The 17,153-nt window shown below is 47.6% G+C and overlaps 1 protein-coding gene across 2 annotated transcripts in view; it reads right to left on the reverse strand.

Annotated features, from left to right (window-relative positions):
- The window catches only part of DNMBP (dynamin binding protein), a 93,737-nt gene that overhangs the window by 27,031 nt on the left and 49,553 nt on the right, over positions 1–17,153 (reverse strand). For both annotated transcript variants that reach the window (XM_056120846.1, XM_056120847.1), the window contains 4 exons: positions 5,844–6,034; positions 4,902–5,001; positions 1,151–1,298; positions 197–214 (listed from right to left, as the gene is read on the reverse strand). In XM_056120846.1, the coding sequence (XP_055976821.1) occupies positions 197–214; positions 1,151–1,298; positions 4,902–5,001; positions 5,844–6,034 (457 nt within the window). The remainder of the gene's footprint in view (positions 1–196; positions 215–1,150; positions 1,299–4,901; positions 5,002–5,843; positions 6,035–17,153) is intronic.

Genomic DNA, 17,153 nt, shown 5'->3' on the forward strand with positions numbered 1-17,153 from the left:
GTGCTGCATGGTCCTCTAAGCACTAAGCCAGGAGTAACACTCCAGTAAGGCCAGATGTGGCTCCAAAATGAATAAGGACAATTAAAAAAAAAGATGAAAAATGTAATTTGGAGAAGAACACAGCAAGGAAGGAACGCTTAGAGGTTTCTGCCTATAAAGGAAGATAGGAAAGAACTTGTGCACCTAGAGAACTTACCATTCTGTGTACAGGTTCCTGTTGGGCAGGGAATGAAAAAGAGAGACAGCGGATTAGAGATAATGCAAGGCCGAGTTTCACATGCATGTCACATCCTAAGAGTTCAACTACTGCTTACTAGTTGGGCCAACAAAAAAAATTGCATCAATAAAGGAAAATTATAAATGTCTACAGTGTTATACCTTGTTAGTCTATTAGAAAATATGTTGGTAGGGCCAAAGTGATAATACAGTGGGTAGAGTGTTTGCCTTGCACATGGCAGACCCAGGTTTGATCCTCAGCATCCACTATAGTCCCTTGAGCACCACCAGGAGTAATTCCTGAATGCAGAGCCAGGAGTAACCTCTAAGCATCAATGGGTGTACCCCTCCTCCTACCCCCCCAAATTGGTAAATCCATAATTCCACTTTGATATTCTTAGATATAATCTTTTGTTTGTTTGTTTTGGGGCCATACTGGCAATGTTTGGGGATAACTCCTGGCTCTGTACTCAGGAATTTCTCCTGGCAGTGCTTGGGAACCATATGGGATGCTGGGAATCGAATTCGGGTTGGCCACTTGCAAGGCAAGCACCCTACCAGCTCTATCATCGCTCCAGTCCCCTTAGATATAAATCTTCATGCCCCCATCTTCCTATGACTGGGGAATCACCCCTAGAGGTCAAGGATAATTAAACAAGGATAATTTACTTATGCTCTTGTATATTTACTCCAAACTACCTTCCTGGCTTCTACTCACTAGAAAATGGTAACTGAATACTCTAGAGAGAAGAGATTCAAGTGTACCAAAACAGGAAGCCACTTAGGATTTCCATGCTATACAATGGGGAAAGGGTGCTCTAATGTTTATTTTTTAAGAGAGGTAGATGGCACATAAAGTCTAGACACATGTAAGAGAGTGACCTCTAAAAGGCAGGGCCAAATCACTTTGATGGAAGTGTTTCAAATCTCTTACTTAAGATCTACCAAGGTGTCCTGAAGATGTTTCTGGATCTTCTCGTCCTTCTCATAGATCTCCAGCAGTGAGATGGCCTCATCATGATTCTGGCAGTAAACCTTGTAGGTTCCCTCAAGCTCATCCCGATGATCAAGAAACACAGGTCCTTGGAGTCATACACAAACACAGTGTTTTTAGTAACTTTCTTCCCAGTAGCCTAAATGTAAGACCTATAACCAAGCCTTGACATTAGTTATATCCTACACAAGAAATGGTAACACAAAACAATAAGAAATTTCCATGAAATTACTCAAAAAAACTACTTACTTAAAACAAAATTAAGAAGAGTCAGGTAGTACAGTGGATAAGGCACTTGCCTTGCACACGGTAGATCCAGGGTTGATCCCTGGCATCCCCTATTGTCCCCCGAGTACCACCAGGAGTAATTCCTGAGTGCAGCGCCAGAAGGAACACCTGAGTATCACTGGTGCGGCTCCAAAAAACAAAAATAAAAGCCCGGCAAGCTACCGAGAGTATTCGATATGCCAGACACAGTAGCAAAACCAAACCAAATAAAACAAAAAAACAAAATTAAGGAACCATGTCATGGAGGCTGGAGCGATAGCAGAGGGTAGGGCGTTTGCCTTGCAGGCGGCCGACCCAAATTTAATTCCCAACATCTCATATGGTCCCCTGAGCACCGCCAGGAGTAATTCCTGAGCGCAGAACCAGGAGTAACCCCTGTGCGTCACCGAGTGTGACCCAAAACACACACACACACACACACACACACAAAGAACCATGTCATCCATGTGTTTAATATTCAACAACACACACACACACACACACACACACACACACACACTCACAGACAAAGCTCCCAATCCTTCAGTCAGACAGATGAAAGGCTTTTGCAAGTTTTCTCCTTTAGGTCTGTGACTAGAACGTGTAAGGGCGCTCACTCTCTAACCCCAGAAATATTTAATATTTCCCCAGGGATGACACCATCCTTCTAGAGCAGAAGTTTCTAATTTTTTCTGCATATAAATAATGTATAATTATGTACATAGGACTACACTGAAAATTGTAAAAACTTAAAAATACCGAGAGGAGGGCCCAAAGTGCTAGTACAAGGGCATTTGCCTTGCATGCAGTCAACTCAGGTTCAATCCCAGGCACCATTTATGGTCTCCTAAGCACTGCCAGGAGTAAACCCTGTGTGCAGAGAGAGGAGTCAGACCTGAGCACAGCTGGATGTGGCCTAAACATATATATCTATATACAGATATATATGTATGTAAATTTATACACACACACACACACATGCATATAGGCTGGGAGATCGCTTAAAGGACTGGAGTGTATATCTTTTACCTTTTCCTTTGGGAGGGGATTTGGACCACACTGGGTGGTGTTCAGAGGCTACTCCCAGAGGTGCTCAGGGTCCCCTGTGGTGCTGGGGATCAAACCCAAGCCCCCCACATTTGATCCTTGGTCCCAACACCTCATGCTCCTTGGCACACTGCTGAAGTGACCTGCGGACTGCGTTGGGAGTAGCCCATGAGCACCACTGGTTTTGTCTCAAGATCAGCATAAATAGTATATCTATAATAATTCTCTTATTTTGTCACATGAAATAGCATTTTGCTTTGTTTTGTTTTAGGGCAACACGTGGCAGTACTTGAGGGTTACTCCTGGCTCTATGTTTTGGGTGGCTCCGAGTGGAGCGTGGGGGACCATTCAGTGCTGGGAATTAAACCCAAGTGTCCTGCATGCAAAGCATGTGCTGAATCCTTTAAGCCATCTCTCCATCCTAACTTGGTACTTTATTTTTCATTGATGGTGGTCGTGGGGAGGCAAACAGAAGCAACTAATTTAATAATATGCATGATGTCCAAGTAAAAAAGGAAACTCGTAAACTTCTGGTTCCTTCTTGTTGGTGCTACTATAATTTCACTATTTGCAACACTTGAGTATGATAGGGAAGTGACTTCCGTTGGGGACAAAGCAAGCATCAGTCAGATGTGTGTAAAACCCTCAGTCTTTACCAGGGGCATGCGAGGAAGGAAGGAGGAAGAAAGGAAAATAACTCCCTGCACTGTTGGAGTGCCCCAGACATGCCTGGGACCTCAGGCCCTGAGAAGCATCGCACCGTTAGGCCCTTAGGCCTGGTACCGAACTGCCAGCCCGTGGCTGAGAACCTTCAGTGGGGTCCATCCTGTGCACTGCCTGGGAGCCCCTCCAAAATAAAACAACTAAGAATAGCAATGGCTTGGACGTGCTCTCCGCATTGTGTTCAAGCTCATCTGTAAGACCCAAAGAACATAGCAGAAGCAATGGCTGGTCATCCACTGGGGTTCTCTCTCCTTGACGGCCAGCCCATTCAAGGCAGTGCCAGCTGCCCTGTCACAAGTACAGTCCAAGGCACGGCCCGCTGGGCAAGGAGCTGTGCCTACAGAGTTGGAATTTCTGTAGAAGTGGATCCTTGAGACCAGGATGACAGCAGTAGCCCAGGGCGACACTGTAGACCGGGCTCATGGGAGACCCGGGGCAGAAGCACACAGACAGGAAGTGGCTGTTGCCTGTCCTGCGTTCATATGTGGAGAAGTGATAAAATATCCTTTCTCATTGCCTTTTTTTACTATCTTTTATGTTTACCTTGTTATCTGGGGTGGGGGTGGGGGATCCACACCCAGCTATGCTCACGGCTTACCCCTGAGCTCAGGAGATCAAGTATCACTCCTGGCAGGGCTCAATGAATCGATTTTGGGTTAGCCACAAGCGAAGCAAACACCTTACCCGTGGTCCTATCTCTAGTCTGGCCCTATGTTCACTGTGGGGTTTTTTTGTTTGCTTATTTGTTTTTTTAATGCCAAGTTGCTAAATTTGGGAAAAGTTGTTAACGATATGCAACTAACAGTTTTTTCTCTTTGTTTTGTTTCTTAAATTACAAACAGATGATGAATTTTCAAGCATTTCAACAATGACCTACACGGCTGCGTTTTAAATCATGACACAGTATACCTATATGTAGAATTAAAGTAAGTGAAAACACTCGTAGCTGTACTTAGTCATATTTCCTATCGTATTCCATTGAGAAAGTTAGACTGGTGCCACTGACGCAGTTGCTCCCATAGTCTGCAGGTAGGTTGCCACCATCTGAACCATGCTATTATGTCATAGCTCGAGTGAGGCCAGGACAGTGGCTCAAGGGGCTTTGCATGCTGGAGACCCAGGTTTGATCCTCAGGATTGCATAATCTCCTAAGTACCACCAGGAGTGATCCCCAAGTGCTGCCAGGTCTGACCCTAAACCCAAATCCTATGTTAACATTATGTATCACCTCTAAGCAGGCAGTAGAGAAGAGAAATTGGGTGAGATCAGGGCTGAGGTCAGTGGGGGAGGAGGCTGGACTCTGAACTAAGTAATGAAAACTTCCTTTTGGTAGGAAAAAAATTACTTCTTAAAAATCACTACTTGGGGCTGGAGCAATAGTATAGTGGTTAGGGCATTTGCCTAGCATGCAGCCGACCCAGGTTTGATCCTCAGCATCCCACCTGGTCCCTTGAGCACCGTCAGAAGTAATTGCTGAGTGTAGAGCCAGGAGTAACCCCTGAGCATCATTGGGTGTGACACTACCCCCGTCCCCCAACAATAATCACTACTTAACCAGCAAGAAACCTTCTATCCACAGATCTGGGAGGTGTGTATGTGTGGAGGGGGTGAGCAGGGAGGAATGCTCCTCTGGAACAAGGGCAGGGGTTCATACCTACAGCATCGCTGACTTCCAGATCAGCCAGTAACTGCTTTGAGACCTTAATCACCATCTGCATATTTCCAAACAGTCCCTCAAAATCAATGTTGGGTACCTGAGAAAGAAAAACAAAATTCAGGGAGGTGTGGAGGTGAGGAGGTGGCATGCACGTGCGCGCACACATACACACACACACACACACACACACACACACACACACAAAAGCATCTTCAAGGCGCTGCCTTCACCTTCTCCTCAAGGCCCACTGGGCAGAGACAGTCAACACTTTCATGTCACTTGATCCAGTTATGCTCCTCCGCCCGACACCCCCAACTTCCTTAGTCGAACCCCATTCATAATGACAACTGAAATACGGATTCCCAGCCAGCACCCCAAATCTGAAGGCAATGCCAGCTTTCTTTAGAAGTTCTTGAGAGCACAGGCACAAACCCAGGAGAAGTCAGGCAGTCAAGCTATTATCAGAACTGTAAATCCTTCAAGACATGGTCAAACTTTTAAAAATTTATCTTCAGCATCTAGGATTACAAATGCTTAGAGGGGTGTCCTGAACAAACTCTGGGAAACCAGGTGCCAGAACCTGGCACCCTACAATCCCCCAACTTGATTACATTATTGTACAAACTTCCTAGCAAAGAAAAAAAATCCTGGATACCTCGAAATTACTTATTGGAGCTACAGAAACAGGGTGTCCAAGGAGTTATCGAAGTTGGGCAGGTAAGCTAACGGTGGGCTTTGAAAGTAGAATACTGAGGCATTGTGGGTGAGTCCCAGACTATTAGGACCCTTGAATTGAGAGCAGTAGTTAACAGTTCTCACCTTCATTTCAGACCCAGTTAATCTCTGGGATGGAAGCTCCCAATCGCAATGCTTCAGGCTTGGAGAATCACATTCAAGACGAGGCTGATCTCCCCCGCCCACTGTCCCCCAGAATCTCACCTGTGCCTGCTGCAGCGGTACCATGATCCGCTCAATACACATGTCAAGGTCGCGAATGTAGTCTCTCTCTGTCTGCAGGAGTTCTTCTACCACCTTGGACCTCTTCTCCAGCATCCTCTGCTCTGGGTTTTCCGTGGACACAGACCCCGAAGAAGCCACTGGTGAAGACTGGGAGGACAGGAGTGTCATTTCTGGAAGGGAAGAGAGTGGGGTGAGCAGGTAGAAAGGTAGAAGTGCGAAGCCAGGATTCCTCCTATGTGGAGTTGAAAAGAACACGCCCCCCTGGGCATGGGACTTAGCTCCAGTGCTAGTGCATGCGCCCAACACAAGTTCCGTGTTTGAGTTCCATCCCAACACTGCAGGATGTATCCCTGGGGATCATAAAGCACCATGGGGCCCACACATAGAACCAACTGTTAGGCCCACAACTGCTGGTCCAAGGGGATGAGCCCAGTAAGTGTGATCCCTAAGGAGTAAGAGCACTAGCCTTGAGCATCAGTGGCCTCACCACTGAACCACCAGCAGTTGATCTGATCACATCAGTTCTAATAGTGAAAAGATGAAGAGGTGAGGACGCCATTGCTAGAGAACTTTCCCATCTGTGAGAAAATACTTCTGGAACATGTAAGAAAAGGAGGAGCTGGCCCTTCTAGGAGGACACATCAGTGTCCACAACCTTCTTGGGAAAGAGGTGGAAAGTTCTGATCAAGAATTTTTTTCAGAGGAACTGGAGAGCACAGGGAGTAGGGCACTCATCCTGTACACAATTAACCTCGGTTCAATCCTTGGCTCCCAATATTGTTCCTGGAGTCCCACTAGGAGTAATCCCTGAGCACAGAGACAGGAGTAAGCCCGGAGCATCACTAGGTGTAGCTCAAAACCAAAGTAAACAAAATAATTACTTTTAGGACTGGGGTTGGGGGGTGCTAGTGAGTGGGTGGGGGGATGGTTAGAAGAACTGGAGCACATGCTTTGCACAAAGAAGCCTTGGGTTTGATCCCAGAGTGTACTCTCCACCTCCCCACCCAACCTCGCAAAAGAATTGTGGGGTCAGGAGAGCTGGAAAGATAGGACAAGGATTAGGGTTCTTATCTCCCATGTAGTTGACCCCAGCTCAATCCCTGGTTCTGCATATGGGCTACAAGCACTGCCAGGGGTCACTCCTGAGCACAGAGCCAGGAACAGATTCTCAGCATCACTGGGTGTGGCGCTTTCCCCCAAAGTTCAGGGCCAGAGAGAGAGAGTACAGGGATCAAAGTGCATGGTGTGCATGTAGCTGACCCTGATTTGATCACCAGCACCACATGTCCCTTTAGGTGCTGCTGTGTGCAAGCCCTGGCGGGGAGGGGGCAAGCACTGTCAGAACATCTTAGTGAATCTCCAGTGCTATATTCTCAGGCACTCATATCAAAGGGCTGGCCTGGTTTACCAAGAAAAATATGGATCTTGGCTTGGAGGCCAGCCACACACTCTAGGGTAAAGGCAGCTCAGATAGAGAAGGGAGCACCAACAGGGTATTGGGAGGATCCTCCCAGGATGGGAGATGCATGCTGAAAGTAGACTATAGACCGAACATGATTGCCACTCAATGCCTCTTTTGCAAACCACAGCACCCAAAAGGAGAGAGAGAACAAAACGGAATGCCCTGCCACAGAGATGGGGTGGGATGGGGGATGGGGCTTGGGAGGGATACTGGAAACATTGGTGGTGGAAAATGGGCACTGGTGGAGGGATGGGTACTCGATCATTGTATAACTGAAACCCAAGCACAAAAATTTGTAAGTCTACAACTGTACCTCATGGTGTTTAATAAAAACTTTGAAAGAAAAAAAAAAGAAAATGATTAAAAAAAGTGAAACGCAAAAAAAAAGAAAAGAAAAATATGGATCTCCTGAGCATCATGTGGGAATCCCCTCCCTACTCCCAAATAATTGCTTTCACTTAATCAAACAGAAACATCATACCCTGATCTCAGCAACAGAATATCTAGCTGAAAGTTAAAAATGCTGAATGAAATAGAGACCAGAAAGAGAGTACAGTGAGTAGGGCACTTGCCTTATACTTGGCTGACCCAAGTTTGACCACCAGCACCCCATATGGTCCCTCGAGCACTGCCAGGAATAATCCTTGAGTGCAGAGCCAGGAGTAAATCCTGAACACAGACAGGTGTGGCCCCCAAACAAAAACCAACCAAACAAAAAGTGAAATGGAGCATTAAATATATATTATCAAGGGCACTTAACTTTGCCAACTAAGGAGAAGATAAGTTAGATAAGACTTATTTGCGGGAGTACAGGTCCCCTAATTATGATGGTGGGCTGACCAGGTATATAATGAAGTATATAAAAACTGTTTGAATCCTCCTTATCAAAACATTCATGAAGACTCAATGAGCAGGTTTTGATACTTTAAATGTTGGAGAAGAGAGATACGAGTACATTATAAACATGAAGTTCTTTAATAGTATTTTCAATTACAACAATCTGTATAGAACCACTCTGGCATGATCAAAAAAATGCAAACAATATGTACTCTGTTATTAGGTTTATAATTGCCTGTTACTTATATATATGAGTTATTTATAAAGATGGGATGGCATTTCTTCATTAAAAGGGAACATTAAAAACCAAAGCAACTGAAAAGCTGTCAATAACGCAAGCTTTGCCATTCATAACAAATTCCTCAAGATCCATTTAAAAGAATAGTTGTTTTGGTGGGGGCCGGGGGTATTTGGGGCCACACCCAGTGTTACTCAGAGGTTACTTCTGCAGTCAGGAATCACTCCTGGCAGGCTCAGAGGACCATATGGGATGTGGGGAATGGAATCTGGACCGGCTGCATACAAGGCAAATGCCCTGTCCACTGAATTATAGCTCCAGTACCAAATTCCTCTAAGTCCATTTTTTAAAAATCACAAATTTGGAGACCAGAGTAATAGCACAGCGTGTAAGTCATGTGCCTTGCATGTAGCCAACCTGGGTTCAATCCCAGGCATCCCATATGTCCCTTTCCCCCAAGCCTGCTAGGAGTGTTCCCAAGCCCAGAGCCAGGAGTAAACTCTGAGCATAGCTGGGTGTAGCCCCCATTTTAAAAAAAAATACAAATTTGCTGCACTGTAGCACTGTCCTCCCTTTGTTCATTGATTTGCTTGAGCCAGCACAAGTAACATCTCACAACAAATTGTGAGACTTGTTGTTACTGTTTTTGGCATATCGAATACTTCACAGCTAGCTTGCCAGGCTTTGCTGTGCGGCGATATACTCTCGGTAGCTTGCTGGGCTCTCCGAGAGGGGTGGAGGAATTGAACCCAGGTTGGCAGCATGCAAGGCAAACGCCCTACCTGCTGTGCTATCGCTCCAGCCCAACAAATTTGCTACGTAAATATAACAGTATGCCCAAGTATGTATTTACTAGCTTTCAGAAGCAAACACAGATGTCAATCTACTTTGAAAAAATAGGCTTTCACAGAGGTTTTAGTTTCCAAAATATTTCCGCAACTGTTCTTTCTCTAAAGATTTAGAAATTTCAATGTTTACAAAAGTAAAAAAAACAAATTCTGGTTCTAAAAAACATTCTCCACTAGAAGGAATCAGAGTTCTGGTTCTTTCTGGAGAAATGACTAATTGCAGGACGGTGACTGCAAAGTAGAAATGAATCAGAAACATCTTGTTTTGTTTTGTTTCATGGTGGGAGGGCTGGGTGGGGTCACACCTGGCTGTGCTCAGGGCTTGCTCCCAGCTCTGTGCTCAGGGGACCATATGTGGTGTCAGGGATCGAACCCCGGTTGGCAGCATCCAAGGTCGAGTTTGCAGTACAAACTCTCCAGTGGCAGATTTGAAACATCTTACAGCAGAAAGTGAGGAAGTGCTAAATTAAACCATGAGAATATGTGAAATGAGCAAGGGGGCAGCTTGAGGCAACCTGGCTCCCACTGACCATCTGGTATCTGCTGAATATCAAAACTAATAAGCACCATAAGATACAAATTATAATTCACAACAATCAGAATCCATGAGCTCATACTGATAATAGACAAATAAATAAATCGATAGGGGAGAAGAGGAAGCTCTTTCTTTCTTACTTTTAAAAAAAATTATTATTATTTATTTTTGGTCACACTGTGCTGTGTTCAAGGCTTATTCCTTCCTGGCTCTGTGCTCAGAGGTCACTCCTGGTGGTGCCAGAAATCGAACCAGGGTTGGCCAATGTGCAAGGAAAGAACCTTCACCCCTGTCCTGTCTCCCGTCCTGAGAAAGCCCTTTCTTCTGGTCAAATGTCAACAGATAAATATAAAACAAATAATGGTATTAGAAAAATCAATCTGCCCCCTCCCCCCCAGAATAAAATGTGGTTCAGGCACAAATGATCAACAGATGATTCTGGTGTGGGGACAGGGTTTGACAAGATCAGGGGATCGGCCCAGCTTATTAGTTTCTATAAATTACTCATTAAGTATAACAATGAAAAATAGTGACGACATAGTGGAGAAATGAATTCCACAGCTGAGCAAGCGAAACCAGCGTCACCAGCAAAGGACAAACAGACATCACAGTGCCAATGCTTCCAACTGGCATGTCTGGAAACAATAAGAGATCCCTTATGTAGTCAACAATAATCTGTGGTGAATCTTGAGGAGAGATGAGAAAAAACCCAAATTGAAGGTCTGTACTCTCCAAATTATGACACCACGAAAGACAGAGTCTGGGGAAGAGTTCCCCGTTAGAGAAAACAAGATTCGGTGAGGGCAGGGGCGTGATGCTGAGGCCAGGCCTGGCATGCTGGGAGTCCAAGACCCACCTTGGGCACATGGTCCCCCTTTTGCCCCCCGCACCTATGCACCCAAACTAAGGATCACCAAGGTCACCCCCAAGTGCTTCTGGAAAGCATCCCCTCCAAAAGAAAACCAATCAATGGATCTTGACCAGAAAAATTACTGAATCAATGACAAATTTCCTGAAATGGCAAAATATCAGAGGTAACGTCTAAGAATACCCAATTGGGGCTGGAGAGATAGCTGACATTTGCACGTAGGAAGTCCTGGTTCAATCCCTGGCACTGCATGGTTCCCAGGCACTGAGCCAGGAGTGGACCCCGACCACAGCCGAGTGTGTCCCCAAAAGCAAAATGTGTGTTTATATCTGCATCTGTGATCATACAAAGCAGACAGTGAAGTTTAGCATGTGTCACGAGAGGGACAACAAGACATGCAAATAGCTCACAAGAAATCACTTACCTACATCTAGGGAATGAAAACAAACATGACGGGCTGGAGAGATAGTACAGAGGGTAGGGAACTTGCCTTGCATGTGGTAAACTCTGGTTTGATCCCCAGCACCACATATGGTCCCTTAAGCCCAACCTGGAGTGATCCATGAATACAGAGCCAGGAATAAAGGTTGGGGGGGGGGGGGGGGCGGGGAGGAGGAAGGAGAAGAAGGAGGAATAGGAGGAGGAAGAGGAAGAGGACGAGGAGAAGAAGGAGGAAGAGAAGGAGGAGGAGACAACTTGGCGAAATGTTAGATGCTAGTGAATCTGGAAAAAAGGGATGTGTAGAAGGTTCTTTGTACTATAACAATTCTCTGTAAATCTGTTATTATTCAAAATGAGGTTTTTAAAACACACAATATTTCCATGGGTTGGAGCATGGGCTTTACATGCAGGAGGCCTGGGTCTGAACCCCAGTAAGAGCACGCCCAGCACTGAGCCAGGTGTGTCCCCCAAACCTACCAAACCAATCCAGAGGGGCAGGAGCTGTAGGCAGGAGCTGCAGTTCCATGTGACCGGCCAGCTGCCCTGCACAGGCTCACAAGCTGCCCTCACCCACTCCCCAGCAGCCCACCAGGTGTGAGTGTGGCTCAGGCGGTAGCCCTCCCCGCCCCCAAACACCAAATACCTCACAACAGGAAAGAAAATTAAAAACTCCAAAGCCCAAAACACTTCTGTGAGATTTCTTTTTAATTCTGCGGGATGTTTTTGCTCAACTGCAATCGCAGTGGCCCCCAAGACACTGATCCGCCAAACCTGGGGTAATGGGGGGGGTGGGGGTAAGAGGCACCCGGGTATTCAATCCCAACAAAAAAACAAAGTTTCCGAGGCTCCCCTCCGCACCAGATCGGGGTCAAGTGCTCCGAGCCGACCATCCAGTGTTCAGACACCGTCTCCTCCAGCGTGGCTAGAACAATAAGCTCTCGCGATGAAGACCCAGGCGGGAAACTGAGGCCCGGTGCTTAGATTCCCTATCCGCCCGGGTGGGCTGAGGCTGCCTTTGCAAACGTACTCTCTTCCTTTCTGCCTTTCAGTTCCCAACCCACCCCATCGAAAATCGAGACCCTGTTCCTCGAGACCCTCCCCGCAACCCCCCGCAGCCCAGCTAGTGGGAAGCCTCCAGGCTCGACCTTCCTCCCTGAACCCGCAGCCCCGCACACCCGCCGCTCCCGGGGTCCCGGGAAAGGCCACTCACGCTTCCCGCCTCTGCGCGTCGGCGGCGCGGGAGCGGGGCGCCCAGGGCTCTGCCCGCTGCTTCAGCTCCAGCAACCCTGGCGGGACCCCCCCGAGTCCCACCCCAGCATCCCGGCGCCAGCGTGAGAGCGGCTCCGAGCGCGGCCAGGCTGTTTAATCTTCCCAGAGCTCAGGAATGCTCGGCAGCCCCCAAGTCCTTTGAATAGGGTCGGTATTTCCCCCACCCCCCCACCCCACTCCCGCCCCCCAGGCTCTCCTATATTTACATATGAATGCCCCCGGGTCGGCGGAGTCCCCCGGGCTATCCCAGCGGGGCCAGTGCTAAAGGATGGAGCTGGAATCTCTGGGAACTGGACCGAGCCGCTGAAGAGGGAGCTGCCAAGCTCTGGGCCAACGCACATCCCTCGCCAGCCTGAGCTTGGCCCTACACGGACGCAGGAACCCACCGGGTTCCACCTCGGCCTCCTCCCCGTGCCTGTCCAGCTTTGCTTCTAGGAATGTTCTTTTCAGCAAATGATTCTCAAGGCCATTCCCTTGCACTTGGAGAACCTGTGGGGCTAAGACATCCCCTGACATTCTCTCTACCCAGGGCCTCTCCCTCTGCAGCTGGTCTCCGGGGAGAAGCATCACTTTGCCAAGGGACCCCCCCCCCCCCCCCCCCCATTTTCCTACCTTCAGTTTCTCACTCTAAAACCGCAGCGGATCCCAGCTGGCTGGTCCCAAGAGAGCAAGAAAACACAGAGTAATACCCAGGGCTGGGAGCTCTGCTCAGCTCACATTTATACTCTTGTTATTTATTTTTATTTTTTGAGGGCACTATAGCTCTGTCCTCCCGTTGTTCATCGATTTGCTCGGGTGGACCCAGTAACGTCTCCATTGTGAGACTTGTTACTGCGTTTGGCATATCGAATACATCAAGGGTAGCTTGCCAGGCTTTGCCGTGCCGGCGAGATATACTCTCGGTAGCTTGCCCGGCTCTCTGAGAGGGGCGGAGGAATCGAACCCGGGTTGGCCGGGTTGGTTGCGTGCAAGGCAAACGCCCTACCCACTATGCTATTGAGCAGAAGGGAGTCACTCCCTACAGATACTCATCAACAAGGCCAGATGGTTCTGTGCTGCCCCAGCCTTGGGGGCCACCAGGGCCATCCTGGCAGTACTGGGGTAAGAGGGAGCTCCTGGACCAGACCCTGGGATCAAACTCAGGGCCGCGAGCAGGCAAATCCTGCATTTCAGCTCTCTCAGCTCTTTCCAGGCCCAACATTCACCCATGGGGAGAGAGGAGAGAAGAGGGAAAAGGAAGTTGCAGGTTGCAGACTAATCTGCCATGTTTTGAGTTTTGCTTTGATTTGTTTTGGAGTCATACCCAGAGATGCTCAGGGTTTATTCCTGGCTCTATTCTCAGGCATCATTTCTGGTGGTGCTCGGGGAACCATATGAGGTGCCGGGGGATCCTGATGTGCCATTTTATTTCTTTGGTGTGGGGGGAATCAAACCCAGCTATGCTCAGGGCTTACACCTGGCTGCGTGATCAGGGTCACTCCTGGCAGGACCAGGGGAACCATTAAGCAGTACTGGGGCTTGAGCCCAAGCCAGCTACATGCAAGGCAAAACTCCTTATTCGCCTTACTGTCACTTTGACCCCCAATGTGACATTTTAGAAAAGAGAAAAATAGAGAGACTAGGGAAAAGAAGAAAAAGAAGAAAAGCCCCAAGAAAACATTGGTGTTGCCTCATACACACATATTAAAGTTATAAATGCACAGGGCAAGGTCTTGACACCAAACTCATAGTCTGTCTTGCGAAGGAAAGGGCTGGAGGATAAGAGAAAGAATCCGGAGTTCCGACCTCCACTGACGATCAAGAATCAGGGATGCTGTCTCGTTTGACTTCTTTATTTTATTTTATTTTATTTTATTTGCTTTTTTGGGTCACACCTGGTGATGCACAGGGGTTACTCCTGGCTCTGCACTCAGGAATCACTCTTGGTGGTGCTCAGGGGACCATATGGGATGCTGGGGATCGAAACCGGGCTAGCTGCATGCAAGGCAAACGCCTTACCCCCTATGCTACCGCTCCAGCCCCTCGTTTGACTTCTTCGTCAAGACCCTGAATGATGGGTTTGAGGCTCTTCGTATTCCTAGAACAAGCAGATGCCATTGGGCTACACTAGCACGCGACAGGGACAAATGGAGATGTTACTGGTGCCCGCTTGAGCAAATCGATGAGTAACGGGATGTCAAGTGATCAAGTGATCAAGTTGTTGCTCTATCACATCTGACAATGCTCAGGGGCTATTCCCAGCAGGATTGTACTAAGGGGTCACTTCCAGTGGTGCTCAAAGAGGCAGTGCGGGGGTTGAACTGGGGCCTCCTGCATGCAGGGCATACACTCCGGCCCCTTGAGCCACCTTCCTGACCCTGAATCAGTGCTCTTTTGAAGGGGAGGTGCTCTAGAGAGTTACCCAGGCAGTGATGAGGCCTCCAGGGCTGCATCTGGAGATGCCTGGGGGACCATGTGGCGCCACCATGGACATGTGTGGCTCTAACAATCAAGGCCTGCACCTTAACGCCTGTACTGTCCCTTGAGCCCCTGATGGCGCTCCCTTATTTACAAATTAAACACTTTACACAGAGGAGGGAGAGTATCTGTCACAAAGCCTCACCTCCTTCCCAAAAGGAAAAGGGAGTCAGTTTAAACTCTGGATGCTTTCCTACAATGTTATTCTATGTAAATAATTGGACAATTGTACAAAGATTATATAAAGGGATCAATTGTGTTATCAATGTATACACAAGTTTAGAAACAGCCCAGACAGAAACAACCCAAGTTTCTCCCTAAAGGGCATGGCTAAATAAATTATGACACATGTGACTAACCATACTATCATAGTCACTAAGAGGCAGATTCATATTTATATGGAAAGATGTCTGATGTGTGTTGTGGGGTGAGGGACGAAGTGGTTAAAAAAAACAGCTTATGAGAGAATTACAATTCTGTTTTTAACCAGGGACTTGGGGCCTTGCATGTGGGTAACTGGGTTTGACCCCCAGCACTGCATATAGTCCTGGAAGCCCCAGCAGCAGTAAACCCTGAGCACCTCCTGGTGTGGGTCCCCCCACCCAAATCAAGATGGCTTTAGATAATCAGGGATTGAGGGGCTGCAGAGGTAGTAACAAAGGTAGTAACAGGGAGGCGTTTGCCTTGCACAGGGCCGACCTTGGTACAATCTCCCCTGGCACCTCACACAGTCCCTGGAACCCCAATTTGTGAGCATGACCAGGAGTGATCCCTGAGCACAGAGCCAGGCATAAGCCCTGAGCACTGGCAGTGGGTATCCACCCCCCACAGGAAAAAAAAAAACCAGGGATAGAAAGGACCTCACACATGACCTTTAGGCTACATACCCAATTAAGTTTTGAATGACAGGCATTTTTTATATTTTTTAGTTTTTTCTATGGTACATATATAAAACAACAGGATAAAAGATTTTAAGTAGGGGGACCAGAGAGATAGTACCTCAAGTAGGATACTTGCCTTGCATGTGGTTGACCCGGATTTGATCCCCAATCTTTTATATGGTCTCCTGAGCACTCCCAGGAGTAATTCCTGAGTGCAGAGTCAGAAGTAAGCCCTGAGCACCTCTGGGTGTGGCCCTCAGACAACAGCAACAACAATAAAAAAAAATAAAATTGGGAAAAGAATCTTGGCTGTAAAATCAGAATATTCAAATATGAACAATCAGCGGCTCTCCATCGCCTTATTAATCCATTTTAAAATTCTTTCTTTACTTTTTAACAATCTGGGTTCCTTTCCTGACCAAATCTAAATCCAAATTGCCAAATATGATGGACGAAACGCTGCTGAAACAGCCGCCAGCTAGTCTAATAAAAACAAAACAAAACAAAACAAAAAACCCAGTGCAGCAGCACCTGTTGGTCAATCTGTGAGATGTCGATTCCGTTGAGGGCGGAATCGACTTCCTGGTTTTCGAAAATGCCCTAATAACATTTGGCTCACCCTGCCCCCAGGCAGCCGGGGTCACAGCACCTAAGGACCTTTTACTCCCGGGAGAAAGTGTTTCCTGCTCCAGGACACTTTTCAGCTCTGGGGCATGTTCTTTCCTGCTGGTCTGTTCTGGGAATCTCCTGGCTTCGGAGAGGGATCCAGTATCTTTGGGTCCTTAGTCTCAGCAGCAGGGGGTGGGGGGGGGGGGCCGGGGGGGGGGGGGGGGCTGCACCTGCCTGTGACTTTGGCTCAGCAACTTCCTGCCCTTTGAGAAAACAGCCCAGAGTATCACTCCTGCAAGCAAGGTCTGCACCTCGGGAAACGCTTCCACTCCCCTGCCCTGTTCTCAGGCCCTATCCAGACACTGAGGAAAGACAACTCCAGACCAACACTCAAAGTCCTGGTTTTACCACTTGTGCTGCCCAGAGTTTACGGCCAGATCCGAAGCAGCACCTCCACGGCCAGCAAACACACACGGAAATTTATAGAGGGCTGCCGCAAGGCGAGTCAACTGTGAGGTTGCTGTTACTATTTGATATTAGCCAAATGAGGTCAAATAATCAAGAGGGCAAAGAGTTTTCGTGAAACAATTAGCAATTAATGACAGTTATTAAACAGCCTGTTTAATAACAGTCATTACTTTGGTTAGAGTCAGCCAACCAAACTTTAGAGGAAAGCTTCAATTTCTAGGCACACACACTCAATTAACTGATGGTATTATCCAGGCCTCTGAGAAGGTACGACAGCTCTCATTTGACAGGCCGGAAACAAGGACCAGGGAATGAAGTGACCAGCGTGGGCCAGAGGTCATGTCTGTTCTGGGCTGGAGGTCTTCACAATACGGGC

The sequence above is a fragment of the Sorex fumeus genome, unplaced genomic scaffold (assembly GCF_029834395.1).
Source record: "Sorex fumeus unplaced genomic scaffold, SorFum_2.1 ptg000043l, whole genome shotgun sequence".
NCBI lineage: Eukaryota > Metazoa > Chordata > Mammalia > Eulipotyphla > Soricidae > Sorex > Sorex fumeus.